Raw genomic sequence first — 21170 nt, forward strand, 5'->3', positions numbered from 1 at the left:
TGGCAAGGCTGCCTCTCATTCTCTGCAGCAGTGGGTACATATTCCACTGCAGCTATAGTTACACAGTCTGAGTGGGCACAAGGATCGGGCCAATCTTACAACAGCCAAAGAATGAAAGGTATTTTAGTCTTTTATTCTCCAAATCACTGCTATCTCTCAAAATGCTCTGCTGGCAGCTGCTGAGAATTTAAATTAAAAGGTTCATGTCCACAATACAACCCTCAATAATTTCCTAACAGAAGGTCCCACTTTTGTTCGGATGATTGATATCTCATTTTGGAACAAATTTTATTAATATTATCTCCTTGTGGTTATTTGCACAGCTCAAGTGAAGCTAAGAATGTCTCAATTTTCAGTCTCCAAAATGTCAACAACAAGCAAAGAAAATATGCACTTTGTCCTTGGTCCACTCTGTGAAGCAGACCTATAAAACGCCCCATCCTTTGAAGGTCCTTGGAACTGAACGGGACTGTCCCCTCCCATTGTACTTTTTTTAAACTCACTTCAAAGTTCAGCAGCAAATAGGGCACTGTTTGCAGGGAACATCTTTAAAAGGAAGCAACAGCAAAAAATTCCTTTCGTGTTGCCCTCGTTGGCCTTTCCAACAAATTACACTTGGGCACCTCAAAGACTACACACGGGTTTAACGAGGCTATTCACCACATAGAAGTCTGTGACATATAGGGCAACTTTTCCTGTTGCTTTAAAAGGAAAAATGCTGTTAAAGACGTCTTTTTAAACTATCGCAAAGAAAAAGAAAAAGCCTTATTCATCAAAAGCTTGATCAACTCTGACTTCTGCACTTCATGCTGTGCACGATGTGTTTGAGGATCCTGACAGTTTCCTTCATGTCACCACATGAGGGCGTATTGTTGGTGATACTACACCAGCAGAGCATACAGTATGAGCTGAGACCTCACAGTCTGATCAACTGACTGACTGAAGCATCTGCCCTCCTCAGGAGCCAATCAGCGACAAACTGAAGCTCCAGCACTGCAGAACTGAGGGCTGCACAGAAAAGGGGAGATTTTTTTTTCTCTTCACACATTCATTTTAGTCTCTAGTCGTCCATACGGCTGCAGATAAAAATTATCAATATCATTTATTTGTTTGGTGATTCTTTTCTCATTGCCTCCTTCCTCATTGTTAAAAATGGCAATTATAATTCCCCACACTCCAATGTGCCTTATCCAATGGCCCAAAAACCAAATATATTTAGTTAAAATCCATATAAGACCAGATTCAAGGCAAATTCTCACATCTGAGAAGTTGGATCCAATTATTTTTGGGGCATTTTTGCTAAAAATTTCAAATAGTTGCTCATCAATTCAAGTCAATACATCCACAAAAAAAAAAAAAATCCAACAGCTTTGCACACTAATCTGTGTGTCCCACCCTTTTTTCTATCTCTCTCTCTCAGACATTATTCTATGTTATTTGAATACTTGAAAAATAAAACATATAGTCATGTGCAGCGTGATAAATACGTCAGGTGAAGTTACTGGGTGCCACTAGGATTCTCTGATTAGAGACGGAAATCCAAGTTAATTGATCAGGGTTGACAATAGTAGAGGGGAACGTTGACATGTTTTAATGTAAAATCCATAAAGGAACTTTTTGGGGCCAAGGTGGTTTTAACTGTATCCAGAATATCACAGGTTTGATCCCAGGCAGTGCTGGTGCTAAGAAAAAAAAAACAAATATTGACAGTTCAGATGTTCAGCAACTTTACCTGTTGTGATCAAGGCTGAGAGAGAGAGAGAGAGAGAGAGAGGGGGGGGGGGGGGGGGGGGGGGGGGGGGTTGGGTGGAGGGAGGTAGGGGGGAGGGGGGCACTGTCTCCCACACTTCCAGTGCCACAACAGTCTCACTTTTGGAGACGTGAGCGACGCGTATCGGACATCCGGAACCCCGGCTGACCCCCCCTCCCTCCCTCCTCCCTCCCTCCCCTCTTCTCTCTTTTCCCACCCAGTCCTCTATGAGCCCAGGTGGCAGAGCGCACTTCGGCCGAGGGATGCAGCCTCTCATCTCCAGCACATGGACAGCGGAGCTTGGAGCTGTCGCAGCGCGCCACGGCTGCACTAGCTGAAGACACCACCTCTGAACGGCGGGGAGAAAGAGACGACACTTGTGCCTTTTAAACTTCCCGGACGTCAGATTAAAAAAAAGGGATTTATTTGTTCACACCTCATCCTCCTTTTTTTTTCTCTCCCCCCCTCTTCCATCTGTTTTTTCAAACCGCAAGAGCGCAGCACAAGTGGTGTTCAATGCGCAACCATGCTCATCATCTCGTCTCGCAGTGCGCTGCTGTCCGTCTACTACCCACAGATCTTCCTCATCCTCACCAGCGGTAGCTACCTGTAGGTTTCTTATCAATGTACTTGTTCAGTTCAATCGTCGCTCAGCTTGACTTTGAAGCTCACCTGACAGTGTGCAGGTGGCTCTTCCTTTACGCGCAAAATCAAATGGCCAATTACGCACCAGGAAATTGAATAGTCGCGTTAGATCGCGCGTGGCGGAGCTTAATGAGGTTGTTGCGGGGTTTTAATACGAGAGAATGTGAAACGTGCTTCTACTGCTTTTCAAATTTGCTGAATGGAAAATATGGATATAGGCTATTTTTTCTGTTTTTTCTTGTGGTTACATTTGGTTCTGGCGTGGCAGAGAGATGGATGGAAACGGAAAAAATGTAACTTGGAATATCCACTCAGCCAAAAGTTTGGAAACATTGGTAGGAAGTGCGTGACTTGTGTCGTTCAATCAACTTCATTTTTATTCCACAATGGAATCACAGACGACCACGGAACAAGGGCTGCAGGTTTTTCCCTATAATATGAGCAGTTAACGTCATTTTCATTCTAATATTGTGCCATAAATCCACTGCTTATAAAAAAAAAAAGTGCCTGCAGATTGGGCTGAATGAAGCCAATATTTAATCTACATGATTTTTTTTTCATGTTCTTAGACGTGTGCAGCTGATGAGATAACCTGCTCTCATGGATTTACACATTACACCAGAGCCACTTTGTCATGGCAGCACCTGGTCAGACAAGTCCAATATGAAAGCAGCATATGGAAAAGAGTCATATTGGACTGATCCTCGCTCTCTCTATAGGAGCAGACCAATGTAATGAGCTCTTTCTTATGACATTCAAAGACCCAGGCCCTCACAAAGAGAATGATTGCTGCACCATACATGCTTCTCATTCATAACAAGGGCAGGTCCTGAAACCTAAAATAGCTGTGGTGGTTCATGTTTTCTGTAACAGAGAGAGGGAGAGAGGGGCAGACAGAAATGAACTGGATTTAGTCCCATTTCTATAATTAACTATTGTTCTTTTTCATGTCTTTATGAAGGTCCATTAAAATACCTATAATGTGATCTGGGGTAAGGATGGATGACGCAGAGTATACTCTTATTGTACCTTCTGATTTGGTCTTGTTAATCATCACTAATTTGTAAACTGGCGACTAAAATGAAAAGTTTGGTGAAACTTTAGTTTCTTGTAAATATGGTATTATTTGTTGGCCCAAATCAAGGATAGATAATGCTCAACTTAAATTCAGACTATATATAGAGTGCGTTCACAGGTGAATCTTTGTTTTTCCGTTTTGTCTTCTGTTCTCCTGTCAGTGTTATCTATATGGCCTTGTAAAAACTGCTGCTGTTCTTTCTTCTGTCATTAATCTCCTTCTCTCTGTGCCTATAGGGCGCTGTCCTCGGTGGTAGCTCTGGGTGCAAACATCATCTGCAACAAGATACCGGGACTGGCCCCCCGTCAGAGGGCCCTCTGTCAGACTCGCCCCGACGCCATCATCGTCATCGGCGAAGGCGCTCAGTTGGGAATCAATGAGTGTCAGTACCAGTTCCGCTATGGCCGGTGGAACTGCTCAGCCCTGGGCGAGAGGACGGTCTTTGGACAAGAGCTGAGAGTAGGTCAGTCTGTTTGAAACTCAGATCTTAATGGTTTTACCTTAGGAAATCAGATGAGTGGAGTGTGTGATGGTAAGAAAGTTGGTCCAAGGCCCCCAGAAGATCTCAATAAAGTTTTGTGGGGTTCAAAGTTTTGTTTTGTTTTAGTAGATAGATGACAGGATATAAGGACAGAAACAGGAGATGACTTGTAACGAAGGTCCTCAGCTGGAATCAAACAAGGGATAATGGTCTTCAGAGATGCCCCAGGGGCAAAACTGGTTCTCACCTTTGTAAACACTAAGTGTAGGGAATCCCGGGGTTGTCCACGTGTCCCAGACATTTCACAACACTTAGTCAGATTAGACTAAATGAGATGCAACCAGCAGGACGACAGGTACATAAACAAGAACAAGACCAACTGAGCAAAGCCTGAGCTGTGTGGCTTGGCTGTGATTTCCCATTCACAGAAACTGAAAGAGCCGAGCAGTGCTTTGACACCAGCCCGTCTTCTCGTCTGTGTTGTATTGTTCTTCGACGTGTAAATCTCGTCAGTGACATGAGGGGGGAAAAAAAAAAAAAAAAGCTGCAGCATAGCTCGACTCAAGCAGCGTGAAACAGACTTTGAGACGGGTGGCAAAACTTTAACGAAGACATTTCTGTTTTGCCGCGCAACCACCGTGAATTCTTGTGAAGACACACACAAAAAAAAAGCCCCAACTCCAAAGGCTGTGCTAGCGTTCCCCAAAGGAAGTTCAATCTGGTTGATGTGTGGAACATCACTGTGCTCGCAACACACTGTCACAACAAAGCAGCCGTAAATGGATGGCGAAGTCTTCCCCTGTGAAGCCTCGTCTAAGGCCTATCTGGGTGTGCCATCATCTCAAAGTATTTTTAACCACATCTCCCTTGTTTTAGACAACATTCTTCACCGTTTCATTTCTCACAGAAGCCTGTTTGCTCCTAATGTGAACCTCTTATATAAATTGTATTTCAGTCCGAAATGTTTTGTTGCGGTCTTGCTGTGGGTTTGGATCCATGTTTAATCTAGCAGCTCTGGGAGCAATCACTTTCTTCTACACGGGAGACAGGGAGACAGACGTCTGGATCCCTTTATTTCTTTTGTCAGAGGAAATGTCTCTTTTCTCTTGTGGCGTGTAAACGAGCTTCGAGAGACACTTCGGGCCCAGCTACGTTCCCCCCTGTCCTCTCTGTGTAGACAGCTTCGCCAAATAAGAATTAAGATTAAGGCTAAAACTAATTAGATCTGTCTAAAAACTAATTAGAGAGTTGTAGCTAACGGCGCAGAACGTGTCAGATTTCCAGGCATGTACAGGGATACTTTGTAAAGCTGGTTAATTTTCTCATCCTATTCTTATCCATGTCTGCTTTTTTTTTTTTTTTAAGGAAAAAATGTTAGACAAGGCCATACCCACCCCCCCACCCCTTCTTGTGTCACACATATACCATCCGCCACTTCATTTGATTGACCTGCCAGGGCTGTGAACTCATTAAGCGTTGAGAAAGACCAGAGAGATTCATGCTAACCACTAATTGAAGTCAGCTCCAGCAGCTGGATGGCAACAATGGAACGCTGCATGCACGGCTGTACAATCAAAACAAATCACAGTGCGAGGAGATGGCTGTTTGGCTATTGCATGCGCCTGATGCCTTGAGAAATGCTCACCATACAATATATCTGAATGGGCCGTGGATTTAGCCTGATGAGAGAAGACTTCAGAGTTTGTTATGAGTTATGGACCGGGGGAACCGCAGGCCCGATGGTTTCAGCGAGTGAGTTTGTCAGGTTGGAAGGGAGCCATTAGAATCGCCTCTACAGAGACGCCATGCATTAATACTCTGGGCTGTTGAGGAGAATGAAGGCCCTGCATTATCCTGATTGGAGAGGGGGAATATCCTGTTACCGATTGTTGTGCCAATGAATTCACTTCCCCCCTCCACGCCATAAATATAAATGTGTTTATTCTGAAGTTCAAATGGTGACATACAAAGGCTTGGAAATGGGCATATCTCAGTCAGGCCTGGCCGCAGATTATTTCAACATGTAACACAGCGGTATCATTTGCTGTAATAATGTGGACCGCCTAAGACGGACACAGACTGACACTTAAGCCGCGTGAGAAATTCCATTGATGAAAAACATTATGACAGCAACTCCACGAGTGCCGATCCAGAAAATAGCTCCTCCAGTCAGCCAGTAGATGTCACTTGTGTTTTCTTCACTATACAGATAATTGTTCTTACTGGAACTGAGTACTGATGCAGATCAGATATATGACAGAAAGGAAAGAAATAGATATTATCAGATTATATCACACTCACCCGCACCATCATAATCTCTTATTGTAATTGACATTGAAAGGGATAGTGGGATTATTTCAGTTGAGGTGAAAGTGTAAAACTAGTCACTGCTATTGAGCAACAGGTACTTAATTACTTTTACAAACACATATAACCACAAAAGTGATCCTCCTCAGACCCTCCAATTCAGTGATGCACTTCAAACCAAGGCTTATCTTTCATTGAAGTCATCATCCGGAAATTAAGTACTGCACTAGAGTAAAGTTTGAGTTTTGCTCACAGGACACAGTTTCACCTTTCCCCTGTGTGATCAAAGATGATTTTTTACTAGTGTAGATCAGCCTGTATGGATTGACTGGCAGTTCCCTCCGAATGCCATCACCCGTCAGTCATCCTGCCGTCATGCCTAATTATCTAGTTCCACTAATTTCACTATTTATAGCTGTTAATTATACAGAGTGAAGCAGACTTCCATCTGCACTCTACAGGTATTTGCTCAGGTTAAGCCACAGCGGATGGCCCAACTGGCTTGTTAGGGTGTTTCTGTTGATGTATTTAACACTGATTCTCAGGACTGTGCAAGTGTGTACAGATTCTGTGTAACTGACACATCTGTTATCCTCCTATTAGTCTTAGATGTGAGAAATTACATGTTCATCACTATTATTGGTTCATGAAGTTTAGGGAGGCCAAATAGCTCCAGCATAGCTTCTATAAGAGTTGATTTAGCTGTACCAGTGTGGAAGTACACAGCCTTTGGTGATTGAATATTAGTGTCGAGCTTGAGAAACGTTGGATCCTACATTTCACACTGCTTCAATTATTTTGTACCCAACATTTACAGTTTGGAACAGGGGCTCAGTGCTAAAAATATTGACTCTCAAGCCAAGACAACACTGAGCACTCCTTGTGACAAGAAAACAACATTTACATGTGTAAACTTAGTGCCGTATAAATAGCTAGAGCACTTTCATTATGCTACTTTCCTCTCCAAATCAGATTTATTCAGATCCTTCTCTATTCTCTTCAGGCAGCAGGGAGGCAGCATTCACATATGCCATCACTGCAGCTGGAGTTGCCCACGCAGTGACTGCAGCTTGTAGCCAAGGCAACCTGAGCCAGTGCGGCTGTGACCGAGAGAAGCAGGGCTACCACGACCAAGAGGAGGGCTGGAAGTGGGGAGGCTGCTCGGCTGACGTCAAGTACGGCGTGGAGTTCTCGCGGCGCTTCGTAGACGCCCGGGAGATCAAGAAAAATGCCCGTCGGCTGATGAACCTGCACAACAACGAGGCCGGGCGAAAGGTAATGCAAAAGTCTTGTACGCCACAGACTGTCCATGAGTATAAAAAAATATTTTTAAAGTTATTTATTATATATTTGTAACAGTAACTACATATGATTAAAAAAAACTCCTGTGCAGCAGAGTGTGGGTGGGTAAGTGTAACCGAGATGTAAGAGTTGGCAGATCCAGCTGCTAAATGTGGAGCTGTGCCACACTCCTAAACTTCATTGACTGAATTACTACACATCAAGTCAGGACAGAGGATATTATTGCAAGTCTCTCCCTCTTCCTTTCTCAGTTGCAGCACCAAAGACCACACTTCTGCACCAGCGCACACACTAAACCAACCAAATCCAAGAGCAAACTCCCACCAGAGTGTGATAGCAATTTAGGGTGCAGGGATTGTGTTGGGATGAGATGAGATGAAGTCATACTGTCTTGTGATCAAAATTTACCGACTATGAAATCAGTTATGTCAATATCGGGCTCAGTGTCAAGAGAAAGCAGTCACCTGTCAATCTGTCATGTGCGTCTGTGAAAATACAAATATTTTCAGATGACGCATTATAATATAAATCGGGTTGAGACCACAATGAAACTCTATCTGTGCACAGTTGCACAACAGTTCTGGTCAGTTTTCTCGGCCTGTCACGCCATTTTGTGGTCTGAAGAAAGGTAAAGTTAATTAGAGACTACAGTTTTTGGGGTATGAGTTATTTTCCCCAGGTTTTTGACATAAAGTTGGCACGCTGGTTCGTGTGCTGAAAGTTGAAATAGCCACAGAAAGCCCAGCTTACCAAAAGAGACAGATTTCAAGGGTATGCAATTACTATTAACTGTTTCAAATTCATGCCATGGACATATGAATTCAAAATGAAACAAAGTTAAAATGTATGCGTTTCTCCTGCAGAATATATTTATAAATTCAGTTTATACTGACTGAACCTCTGTTCTATGTGTGATCAGATCCTTGAGGAGCGGATGAAGCTGGAGTGCAAGTGTCACGGTGTATCTGGTTCCTGCACCACCAAGACCTGCTGGATCACGCTGCCAAAGTTTAGAGAGATTGGTTACCTGCTGAAGGAACGCTACAGCGAAGCAGTTCAAGTAGAGCCCGTCCGGGCTTCGCGGCTCCGCCAGCCCTCCTTCCTACGGCTCAAAGAGGCCCGGGGCTACCAGAAGCCCACGGACACGGACCTGGTCTACCTGGAGCGCTCGCCCAACTACTGCGAGGAGGACACATCTACAGGAAGTACGGGGACAAGAGGCAGACTGTGCAATGGCACCTCGACCCACACAGACAGCTGTAACGTGATGTGCTGTGGCCGGGGATACAACACGCACCACTACACGCGTGTGTGGCAGTGCAACTGCAAGTTCCACTGGTGCTGTTTTGTGAAGTGCAACACCTGCAGTGAGAAATCAGAAGTTTTCACCTGCAAGTAGGGAACGAGGAATTGGGATCATGTGGCGAGGATGGGAAAACAGACAAAGGGGGTAGGGGTACAACAAAGTGGAATTTGAAGTGAAGGACTTGGAAGTATTTATTCAACATTTTGCACACCTTGACATCCTATTTGGAGTTCTTTGAAGCAAGGAAAGACAGACGTGAAATGGAACATGAGGTTTGGAGAGTTTGGGGAAAAACAAACATGAAGATTTCAGAAAAACATTTGCTTGCGTACTGGTGCGAAAAATGTGACATGATACAAAACATGTTGCAGGTGAAAGGATTTGATCTTCTCTTATTTTCCTCCAGCAAAACAATATCTTGACAAGACAACATGACACAAAATGTAGCTCACGGATGTTGTGCAAGAGAGCGCAACGAGGAACTATCGAGAAGACTCGTTACACGCCAACTGGAAGCAAAGTGCTTTGGACTGCCATGAATGACGACCGGCTCCTGATGAAGACTGAAAGGTGGCAGTGGAATACGTTTAACTGTACGCTCACACTGTATTCTGTTTGAACACTGAAAATAAAACGAGATTATTTATGTAAAAATATCAAAACTTTCAAACTGTAAGTCTTACAGGACCGATAGCCAATTCAACTGCTCTATAATATTTTTCCTCTCTTTTATGATCTTCAATTGCTACTGATATATTTCAAGCTGGGAGTAACAGATTTATAGTTACATGGAGTCCCATTTTCAGCCACTAAAAATTCCTTTTTATATGTTTATACATTATCAGTGGTCAGTACTATATATAAATCCTTTTCTTTTGCACTCACATAGTCACATTCTTCCTTTTTTTTCTCCATTGGACATGAGTAATTTGGGGGGGCTGATGCTGTCGAGTGCTGCTCTCATGGACATATTCCCCCTCAGGGCCCAGACCCTTTGTTACACAAAGAGCCAAAGAGGCAGAAACCACTGGCATACTATTTTAAGCATCCAACTTGTCAGTTTCAGCGGCACTTCCAATCCTGACTGCGTTCATTGTCTTGTTTTCAGAGGGCTCTTGACTTCTGAGAAAAGCATGTAAGCCTCAGTGGAACTCCATAGAGGTGCAATCACGTTCAGATACATCCAACATTCCCATGAACGGCAGAGACGTGGAATTCCACATCGTGGCCTCTGCTTACACAAGGCCTTCCAGCGCGGTTTAGGCCTGCCTGGGTGGATGGCATGTGCCCCAACCACACAGAAGGGGGTATGAGAGGATCAAAGGCCTCCAAGCTATTTTTGGACAGCACCCTTAATGTATTCAGAAATGTTTATTTAGGCTTTATATAACTTACAAAACAATTTGAAGAGTATATTTTTATATGAGGAACGTGGCACTTTATGTCATTTATAGATGGAAAACAAAGTCACTATTTACCAGTGTTTCTAATGTCATTGTATTCAGATTTGAGAGCTATAAATTATTTGGAATTTATGTCTTTGATCAAAGTTCCTAAATTGTAAATACTCCATGTGTTTTATCGCAGTAGCCCAGATTGTCTATCTCAATGCGATCCGCTACAATTCAAAGTAGCTCCTAAAAGTTGAGTGATTCATTAAAGCATTGGAAAGTCCAGAAAAATTTTGTGGAAACCACTGTCAAGTATTTGATTTAATACATGGAAGTTGCTAATACATAGTACATTGGACGTTTCAGTAAACAAGGTAAATGTGCAGCTTAGATTGAGGAGTTTCTGTGTTTCCAGTTGTCTTAATAGCGCTTTCAGTGACAAGGAGCAACTCTTTGCTTCCTAAAAGTATAGTTATATATATAACTTAAACACAGATAATTTAAGTTTATTTGTTCTGTGGCTAAAACAAAGTCTGCATCACTTACAAAAATGGACAGTTGTATTTCTTCCTTTTTTACCAATAAAAATCTGAGCATCCTTTTAATGCCTCTTGAGTTTTATGTAATATATTAGCATTATTAAAATCATTACAAAAAGCTGTTTGTCACACATAGTACTTTATTAGACATTATGTAAACATATCATTTGAATCATTAGAATGAAGCATGTACTTTACACCCTGACAATGTGTTTTTGCTTTAGGTAAATATCAAACCAGAAGGCACAAATACAAAATAGTAGAGGCCTATGGAATAAATCGCTGATATGGGAAACACAAGAACTTCTGGCCTTGACTGATGTGGTACTAATGTGTTAGGAGGTGAACAGACTACCATGGCCATGCCACCTCATTCAGCCCGGCTGACTCGCACAGCCTCTTTCCTGTGGGGCTGAAAAGCATTGCAGCCAGCCAGTCGAGCGCAAGTAACAGCTGTTTTGTTAGCTGTCTGAAATCCTGGGGACCGGAACCACATAAGCTCCCTTCACTATGCCGACGGATTGAGGGGAGAGTCCAGCCGATTGTTTCAATACATTTTGTCATTAAAAATCAGAGGCAGAGCAAACAGGGTGGAGCAGGGTGTGGGCAGGCCCGTAAAGCGCTGTATTGTTGAGGTGTCAGGACTGTTCAGCTTATCCAGCAACAGGAGGAGCAGGGAGGGATGTCATTCTGCAAACTAATGCTTCTGGTCTGATTCACTCACTCATTCACTCACTCTTCGGACGTACACTTTCAGTATGCTCTCAACCACTGACTACTGATCCAGTGTCACTGGTCAACAGAAGAAGCACAAGCACACACGCACATGCACGTACAGCTCGATATGAAGGAGAGTATTTACTGAATCCTAAAAATAATCTATGCAGTCAGGTAAAGGTCAAAAATAGCTCAGAGCAGGTAGAAGCAGTCCAAGGTGTAAAATATAAACTCCAAGTTGTGAGTTTATAGACAGTTAATGATCTATGATGCATGCCATTAGCTGTCATGCCTTATTTATCTACAGTACTGTGCAATAGGACAGAAACAGAGGAAGAGTTAGATGACGAAGAGTAAGATGAAAATTCATTATGAGGTGAGTGTAAAACTCATTGCTGTTGTTGCCTTAAGACAAGAAGTACTGCAAAAGCAAAAGCAAGCAGAGCTACAGCTACAAGCTCATGCTCTACCGATGGTTTTTAGACTACAAAACATGCATTGTTTATTAGTTTTAGTGTTGAAGTTAGCATTAAGACATTCTTAGATTAATATATTTATTATTATTTATATTATGTCAATTTAAATTAGCAGGTATTCAAAGCATCTGAACGAGGAAAAAAAATCTTTGTCTCTCTGGCAAAGACACCGCCATTTAATTAGGTAAGGCGGTGAGGGGGTTGATTATATCATGTTTTGGTCATTCTCTGTTTCACAGTTACTGCAGAAGTCACTATGGGCCTGGAATTAAACCTCCACCCCTGCTGGTAACATCAGTGTCAGTGAAAAGTGAAAAGCCCGAACACTGTGGTGCTCTTTGTCTTTGGATTAAACCGCAAAGCATAAGCCCTGCCAAAAGGTACCAGCATGTGCTCGTCTCTCCCAGACTCTTCATTTCCCAGACTCAGGTCAACACAGAACAAGAGCTTCTAACGGTCTGACCTCTACTTTTGTACCAGGGGGACCCCATGGGCCTTTTGTTCATCAAGAATACCAATGGTCCCTCTGAGCATGATTATAAATATAACGGAGGTAGAAAAGTAAGTTTTACATACTCTTCTGGTAGAAATGTCTGATTCAAAGTACTTCTTTGCTTTCTATTCTGGCAGTGTGGCTGTCAGTTTTTTTCTGGACAGGCACAAAACATGTGTTTGACAGAGGATGAGACATTCACCCTCAAATGAAGCTTACTACTAGTACTAGCTAACAATAAGGAGGCTGGGAGCACTATAGGCGTACATGTTCACACAAGCGCATGCACATGTACGCATTTCCCTTATAGACAATTATTTCACATGAAAACCTGCTTGTGAGTTGAGGATCTCCTTTCTCCTGGCTCCTTCTCCCAGGTTTTTATGAGTCTTTCCTCGTGGATTTGAGCAGCAGGCTTCCATCTCGCTCCTCCACCAGGAAGCCCAGCTCCCTGAGTGCAGAGTAGTCGGCAGGGCCTTGGCGCTCCAGGTCAGCGACCAGTTTCTGGTTCGTCGCGTTGTTTTCTAAGAGGTTCCTGATGGCGAAGATGGCCCACTGGCTGATGACTTAAGATCTTGAGTTAAGGTCAAAACCACTGTGATTGATACAGGCTGTGGTTCTTTTTGGTATTTTATAAACATGTCAATGGAAAAAATACATGTTACTTTAAAAAAATACTAAAACAGCTAATAACTAATAGCTTAAGTTCAAGAAGGAAGTTGTGATATATGATTTATTATGTCCCTGTACTGATTCAAGTAACGCTCCCACTTCGAACCAATTTCATCTTCCTTTACGTTGTAAAACATAATGTACGCTTTTTAGATAATCACATTTTTAAAAACTGCATAAATACAAAGGACAGTTAAGACTTACTGTAACAATAAAAACGAGTAACATATGCCAAAGGTTTCCAGTGTCTAACTCAAGATGTTATGCTCTTGAGAGCCAGGTATTTTGCCTTTGGTCACTGAGTAAGCAGAGAGCCCAACAAACAAACGAGTTTCGCAGACAGGTTACGTTTTGTGATAAAAAACATTCTCAACTCACCCCTCTCTAGTTTCATGCAAAGTCCAATAAACTTTTTTTGTTTGACAGTCTCTCTGATCAGAAACAAATGCTGACACCTACATGAAAATACAGTGGAAGGGGTGGGCAGCGTGTGTGTATGTAAGCATATACAGAGGCATGAGGACAAAGGCTTGGCTCAGACCATTGACCTGGGTAAAAGACAGTCTGGCACAGTGCCCTCTTCAGGAATATATTACCAACTGGTAACAGGAAGCCCAGAGGGGCAACTCAGTGGCTGCATAAGAGTACACTCTGTGAGGGCACTACTTACAGTATGTACACTAAGTTCATATGAACATTTCCTCCAGTTCAAGGTCATTATCATCTGGTCCACAGCCAAGTTGTTACAGTAACAGTATCTACATTTACAGCACAGAGGTGCCACAATATAACAGCAGATTAGTGCAATGTAATGCAAATCAATACTTCAATTAAATCATATCTCAGTGAATCTTACACTGTTCTGTTTTTGTTGACAATGGGTCAAAGAGATTTTGAGTGGAAAGCAGTTTTAGAGGCCATAATTAGTGGTGTTGTTGAATTAAGTTTTGTCATTGAGAAGTGTTAAAATATTGTATATTGTAATATAGTGGGGGCTGATAAAACATTAAAGTCATATCAAAATGCAATCTAATACAAAAGCACCACTGTGGTCTAAATAATTACCATAGTACTGATTTAATGCCTCTGACACAGTGTCAAGAAAAACAATATTATACACAAAGCAGCTCCAGTGTACTAAACAAACTCCGCTTGAGCGCTTCTCCAAACAAAGTAGCATTTACAAGCAGACCGACAACGACTGCATCCCATCAGTTGACACTGTTGACCAGCTGCAGGCAAAGATGAACTGAAAGATGGTGAGCAGGGGCCATGTTCAAATTTCAGCAAGTGCACACACACTGCAGTGATCAAGGCTTGATGCAGCAGTTATTTTTGGTTGCAGACTCACTAACCTCCCTGTGTAAACACATCAAATTCAGTCCCAAAGTGCCAGAATACAGGACAAATGTACTTATATGACCTCCAAACAAACTTGACATACATTTACACAAACACAAATGTGTCTCCATTTCCAGATCAGACAAAGGATACAAGGGTTGTTGCTGTCTATGTTGCAGTTGTCCAAGATGAGGGGGATGCCTTCCAGTTCTCTCGCCTGTGGAGAGCAGTATATTGTTATATGTGGATCACACTTCATTTTCAATGACAGCATTTGCTATTGCAGACATCATATAAAACAAATGGACCTAAAGTTATTGACAGATTTGCTTTACTCAAGTGTTTTTTGACATTATTTACTTTTCCCAAATTCCCACTCAATGTATCAAGCCACTCCATATTGGTCTATGGATAAGAAAATTCAGGTTTTTATAACCATTTTCAAAGTAATAGGTGAGAGCAATATTAAAAAGGACAAAGAGATTTTGCTTTTCACCACACAAATCTGATGGTCTGAAAAAGCAAACATACCACAAGCGTAGATTGCCCATTCTTTGTGAAAACAGAGAAAGTTCTCATCAGTACTATTCAAATCTTACACATAAACATTTCAGGGAATTGTAGGATTTGGTCAAGCAGAGTAGTCTAGCCAGAAATCACTGTTTTAAGAGAAAACAAACGAAGTTCAAATTCATTAAGGAAAGAAATTCCTTTAACCTAAGTGTCCCTGTCCTTAGCAGAGCCTCAGGTCCATGCAAAAGCAGCAGTGTGGTTGTGGTTCAGTCTGCGACCATCACAACAGGGTGATCTGCTCTGCATCATTTGTCTGATTCTATAGGCTTAATTATTGTCTTTGCTTGCTGTTGCCCTCCTCTTGCCATTGTGGTTTCTCTTCAAATATATTGGTGGGAGCACCAGCACACCACCAAGTGCTGAGTTTCAGAAAATGGAAATGTCATTTCAACTGTCAAAGAAACAAAGTCGCTGACTAGCACAAGCACCCAGGTCTGCGTTTTCCACTTTCAGGACGACTGTCTGAAGTTGCTTATATTATGTCCAAACCCATACAGAGATGAATAACAAGCCACTGTACCCTGACTTCAGCCCGGTGCATGCAGTTCAGTGCTTTGCATGCACATCTTAAATTACAATCTCTCCCAAAGGTGAACAGAATGACATTTGGTTTACTGGAAGAGATCTTAGTGAAAACAGATATGGGGTGATTTCTGACCACTGACAGACCACAGATCAGCATCCATAAATATTATAGAGAGGCCAGTTGAGGGTGGCCATCCCACAGGCATTCCACAAATCTGTTTCTATTAAGTAGGACTGAGTCTATAATGTGCCATAGATAGAGGCCAACTCCTCCCTATTCACTTTATCTGTTTTTCATGTTAATAGCGAGATGCTGACAGATGGCGATGGAGACAAACTGATAAAACACGAGGGAGGGAATGTTTCACATTTCAGTGCAAAACCAAGCTGCTGTGCTGAAAGAACTGGTAAGCCTACAGCCATAGGAACACACAACCTCATGCTCCATTAGATATTACACTAATTGTGCTCCTCAGTTCCTCTCAGTCCTCTGGAGATCGTGTGGTTTGGTAGTACAACAGTCCATTTTTTAGAACCAGCAGTTTAAAGATGCAAATTCAGTGTAGAGACAGGTCTGTAAAATCGAGACAATGAGGGCCTCTTCTTGACCGTTGACCCCACTGTGTTAGATGGATTAAGGTGCTCACTACATTTCAAGAGGCCCCACATCCGATCAGTAGAAGGACCCAGTGGATTAGGAAAAATGTGGAAGAAAAAATACCAACTGTAAAATAGAGTCACTAATAAGAAACTGTCTTAAATCACAAATAAATTTCCTTTGTTGTAATTCCTTTTTTTTTTCAAATCATCAACACTTAACAAAATCATAACTTATAAACAAAAGGGGAAAATGAACACACATTTAAGCAAAAAGCAGCAAAGATTTAACACTGTTCCTTAAAAAGTGACCAACAATTAACCAATTTTTATATTTGTTTATGGTTGATTTTCTTTAAAATAACAACCAACTTTTGAACTAAAGGATCTTTGTTTGGCTTTGATACATTACAATTGCAATGGTTTTTTAACCTCAGAGGAGGAGATTTTATGCATATTTAAGGATAAAGAACAAACTAATACAAACATGTTCTTATTTTTTTAACCTGCACAGAAAATCTGTATAAACCCTAATTTGATTTGTTTGGGCTATGTGGGTTATGTCCACATGTTTAACTTTAGGCATATTAATTGACAATCATTCATGCAGCCATCCATTCCTAACCTTGTTCTGGTTGTTAGCATTGCTGTAACAGAGGTTTCCTATCAGCCGGATGAGGTGAGCCTTGAAGCTGATGACAGGGGAATGGGAAGAAATGTCTCCATCTCCACTGAGGGAGGAGAAGTTCTGAGCAGCGCTGAAAATGTTCTTACTGGCCTTCCCTATAGAATGTACCTGCTCCAGGAGCTCTGCAGTGAAAAAGCAAAAGGGTAAAAAGCAGAAACTGGTGAAAAAGAGAAAAAAAAACACATACATTATATCAAGTTTAAATTTAAACTACTAAAGCCAATTACAGATTAAGAGGGAATTTGATTTCTAGATAAATTTACTTCAGACAAGTTGTTCTAGCCATGTTTGGACTTGGTTGAGTCTTTTATCGCCTGTCAGCATGGAGGAAGACTGTGTGCAGGAATTGTATTTCTGTGGCTGATTTGATGAGAATCTGGATCTTACACAGCACAGAGAGCCTATGGTGTATGACATATTTACCCTGAGACAGCCAAACTGGACCCACAGACTCCATTTGTGGATCCGATCAGTGAGGTTATGTGAGTATGTGTTTTCGTTTACCAACAGTGGTCACTAGAAGGTCAGGGTGGTCCTGTAGGAACATGAACTGCCTGTGGTCTGAGGTCATCTCACAAAGAACGTCCAGCGCACTAATTACTGTCAGTGCCTCCTGCAGGACCTATTGGGGATTACAACCAACAGGTGTCGGTCACACTGAAAGGATGTGCTCTTAAAATAATACTAAAAGAAGATTGAGAAAACGTTTTACATAGTTCAGGTCAAAGTTCTTAGGGATGTGGTTTATCTGTACCTCATCATTGGAAGCAGAACCAGTAGCAAGTGAAAGCACAGCTCCACAACCTTTCTGGAAGGAATTAGCCAGGAAACGAGCTACACTAGATGGGATGCCACACTCCTCGGAGTCATCCTCTCTCAGCTGGGCAAATAGAAGCTCTAGCAGAGTAAGTCTGAAAAACACACATCTGTTAGACACATCTAGAGTACCTTTCAGTATTAAACACCAGCTTTCTGGGTAATATTCTGTGACAGGTAACCTTTCTGTACACTTATGATATTCTGCTGTATCAGAATCAATATTATTAAAATGACTTGTCTAGACTGTGATTCAATAAAACCATCTTTATCAGCATGCCATTTTCTGTAAAGGAGATGTTGGTCCATCATATTCTTGTTTATGCATCTGTTTGTAGTAAAAAGTAAATTACCTCTCATGGTGAGACATCCCCGAGTACATGCTCTCCACCAGAGCTGAAGACTTGAGGAAATGTTGGGTAGCAATGAGAACCCTGTAAATTCAGAAATAGCAAATAAAAACGTTTATTATGATTAATTAGTTATTACCAGATATAAGTAATACCATGAAATGACACAAATTTTTGACTCTTTGTACACAGATTACATGCATTCAAACACACACACACACTTACGTCCAGTCCAGATCAGGCTGAGTCCTACAGAGCTCCATCACCTTGAGTGCCAGCTCAATTTTGCTGGGCTCTGACAGCTCTTCCACCTTCGCTTCATCCAGACATGTGTGGAGCACCATGGATGCATAGTTCACCGTCTTCTCATCATCAGAACTGAGCAGTTGCCTGTTGACACATGGCCGGGATGACTCATTGTGAGGGGAAAGGAGGGTAGTTTAAATTATATCGGTTTTTACTAATATTACAACTTACAGGAGAAGATTTGGGAAGCTCAGCTGCCAGATGTCATCTTTACACAATTGGTTTCCCACAGCTAAGTTACCAAGGAACTGGATCCCACAGCGGAGGGCTGTACAATGCAGAATAATTAATATGAATAGGTTAACATTAAAAAGTTAAAATAATATGAAGATCAACTGATATTATTAGGAATAGTGGAATGACCAAGGACTTACGTTCATATACGGCATCTCTGCTCTCCATATTTGTGTTCAGAAGGAAACTCAGAATTTTGAGGGATACATCAACAAACCCAAGCTCCCTAGATGAAAAAGAATATTAGATTATGTTGTGCATTATGTATTATTTAGATGCTTCTTTTTGACAGGCTGCCGGAAATAATCTTAACACATATAACACAATCTAATATAATAGCATTGTAATAAAGCCGACAATTTTGCATTTTTTATCAGACTGTTTCATAGTCTACTTTTTGAGACCATAGGATTATAAGTCAAAAACATATGATAAGTTTAACCAACTGTTTCTGTAGCTGATGTTCATCCTGACCATTTATTATTCTGTGTCACCATCTCAATGACACATCACTGTGTCTTCAAATACCTGAGCAGAGTCTGGTTGCGTGTGCTCTGGACACAGGAGTTCCTCTGGGCCCTGAAGCACTCAGCAATCAACTGCAGCTGCAGGGCGGCAGACTCATCGTCTCCGTCGGCGGTCTGCAGGTCATCACTGAGCCTGGTCAGGACCTCATGAAGACGGGAAAACGCCTGCACCTCCACGGCATCCCTGGAAACAGAGTTCACCAAAAAAAGAGGCAACAAATGGGAGAAATGTCCAGTGAAAACAACATTTAAACTGCAGGCACAGGTGTAGCTAGCAACACTGTTAATTGCCCCTTTCAGTTTCAATTATTGCTATAACAACATAATAATTAGTCCCACCTGTGCTTTTGCTGCTATGACAATTCAAAATGTCTGCTATGAAAATATTACTGTCGTCATTGTCATCATGTGTAGCGGGGAAGCCTCTTTGCATTTATATCTGTAAACTCACCATATTGCTGAATATATTCTCAAACTTACATTTTAAGTAACACGGTGACAGAATAAAACTGGCCTAATTAAGACATGACAATGGGCCAGTCCGCTGATATTTGACACTACGTTGTCAACGGCTGTTACTTCAGGCTAGCTTAGCCGCTGAGCTAACACCCTCGGTTTCCGTTCTCTAAAAGCAGTAAATTACATTGTCCGTACCTGTACTGCCTGTCCCGTAACGCAGTTGTGAACGTTTTCAACGCCTGTAGGTGCTCAGGGCAGTGGTTTTCATTCAAAATATCAGCGATAGACGCTAAAAGGTCCAGGTTGCTGTTAGTGTCTGCTGCCATGTTTCCCCTGCTTCATGCGTAATGGGCAGGACGTCCGGAGGAATCTCTGACACGTGATTGGTTGAAATCAGGGCGAGGGCGGAGTCAAAGCATGTGCTGCTGTTTTCACACAGCTTCACTGCTGCTGGATCATGCAGTACCAGTACTCGGAGTAGGAGGAAATTAGTTGGTATTGTCTCTCATTTGAAGTAGTTATAGCAATTTATTTGTTTCAAATCAGTAGTAAGTATATTAGTAAAATACTCTCCAAAGCCCCAAACTGAGTCTGTCTGGGCCAAAACGCTGCTCAAACTATTGTTACATCTGTGTAGGGCCTACACAGATGTAGGCTACAGTAGCCTATGCGAATGTGTGTGTGTACAACTGTCATGTGACTGCGGCTGCGCCAAATTCCCTCTTTGAAAACAAAAAAATTCACCTCATAATCTTAATTTAGATCACACTAACTCACACTAACCCCCAATTTATAATTTTTGTTATGTGCAGTGTGGAATTGGCCTACCAAATGGGCAATGCTGCTCCGTTATCACTCCAATAATAGTCCTTACTAGCTCTGTAATTTGGTCAAATACAAATCCATTTAGGAATATTGAGCATGAAAGCACAAAGCTATAATAATCAAATATCTAAACAAGATTTTGGGACCCAATCTCAAATGTCAGAAATCAAAGAAGAAACTGCCTCTTTAAGCACTTGTGCTTCTTAGTTCCTATTGCTATTGCTTCATGAATTAGTATAACCAAAACACCAATTCTATCTTAATCATAGTTCCTTCCAGTGTGATAAACAACTTCACCCATAATGTCCCCAAAGGGAATTTTGTCTCAGAGCAAAATTAAACACAAAACACGCACAGCCTTGAACATGAGATTCATAAAACCTGATAAAATACAGTAAATGTTAAATCAAATGAAGTGAACATGAATACTAAAACTTACCACACAAGCCACAGAAATGAAAAGAAAAAACATATTAACTGACAACATCTTATAAACTTGGAGCACATCTAGCCATCTTCATCCAACACATCACATAATCATCATTGCTCATGCTGTATTTAGTCACTCACACCCCACAATATTACCAATGATACGCCCAATAATTTCTGAGATCTACGTTTTCTTCAGGCTATACGTTGCAGCTGTACCCACATCTTAAATCCCTTCACCAAAATCAGTGTTTAAAAGGTCTGAAGCCCATTTCATTGAGCGCAGACAAGCTGGGGGACGATTGTTGCAGCTGCAACAACAAAACCATGGGGTTGGGCCTTT

General features: G+C 41.8%; 2 protein-coding genes across 2 annotated transcripts; one reads left to right on the plus strand and one right to left on the minus strand.

The window, feature by feature from the left end:
* Nucleotides 1-2267: 2267 nt before the first annotated feature.
* On the plus strand, nucleotides 2268-8962 carry wnt7ba (wingless-type MMTV integration site family, member 7Ba; the record flags this gene model as incomplete). Its single annotated transcript, XM_083999175.1, has 4 exons — nucleotides 2268-2359; nucleotides 3710-3940; nucleotides 7269-7536; nucleotides 8483-8962. Exons 1-4 carry the CDS (start codon nucleotides 2277-2279, stop codon nucleotides 8960-8962), a joined length of 1062 nt encoding a protein of 353 aa, XP_083855301.1. The 5' UTR covers nucleotides 2268-2276.
* A 1959-nt stretch (nucleotides 8963-10921) lies between these two features.
* Nucleotides 10922-19906, minus strand: atxn10 (ataxin 10). The gene is made up of 11 exons (XM_083999472.1): nucleotides 19769-19906; nucleotides 19116-19298; nucleotides 18728-18813; nucleotides 18525-18621; nucleotides 18273-18437; nucleotides 18051-18131; nucleotides 17636-17792; nucleotides 17386-17503; nucleotides 16819-17003; nucleotides 14652-14715; nucleotides 10922-13051 (listed from the first exon to the last, which is right to left on the minus strand). The coding sequence occupies exons 1-11, from the start codon at nucleotides 19897-19899 to the stop codon at nucleotides 12867-12869; spliced, it is 1452 nt and encodes a 483-aa protein (XP_083855598.1). The 5' UTR covers nucleotides 19900-19906; the 3' UTR covers nucleotides 10922-12866.
* Nucleotides 19907-21170: the final 1264 nt, after the last annotated feature.

The sequence above is a fragment of the Trachurus trachurus genome (genome assembly GCF_905171665.1).
Source record: "Trachurus trachurus genome assembly, chromosome: 23".
Classification (NCBI taxonomy): Eukaryota; Metazoa; Chordata; class Actinopteri; order Carangiformes; family Carangidae; genus Trachurus; species Trachurus trachurus.

Excerpts from the sequence above, each read along its gene's own strand:
- atxn10 (XM_083999472.1), bottom strand. The coding sequence starts at position 19,899 with ATGGCAGCAGACACTAACAGCAACCTGGACCTTTTAGCGTCTATCGCT. Across the intron at positions 18,438-18,524 it reads AGCTTCCCAAATCTTCTCCT|GCAACTGCTCAGTTCTGATG; the intron begins GTAAGTTGTAAT and ends ATGTGTCAACAG. Across the intron at positions 18,132-18,272 it reads CAGCCTGATCTGGACTGGAC|GGTTCTCATTGCTACCCAAC; the intron begins GTAAGTGTGTGT and ends CTGAATTTACAG.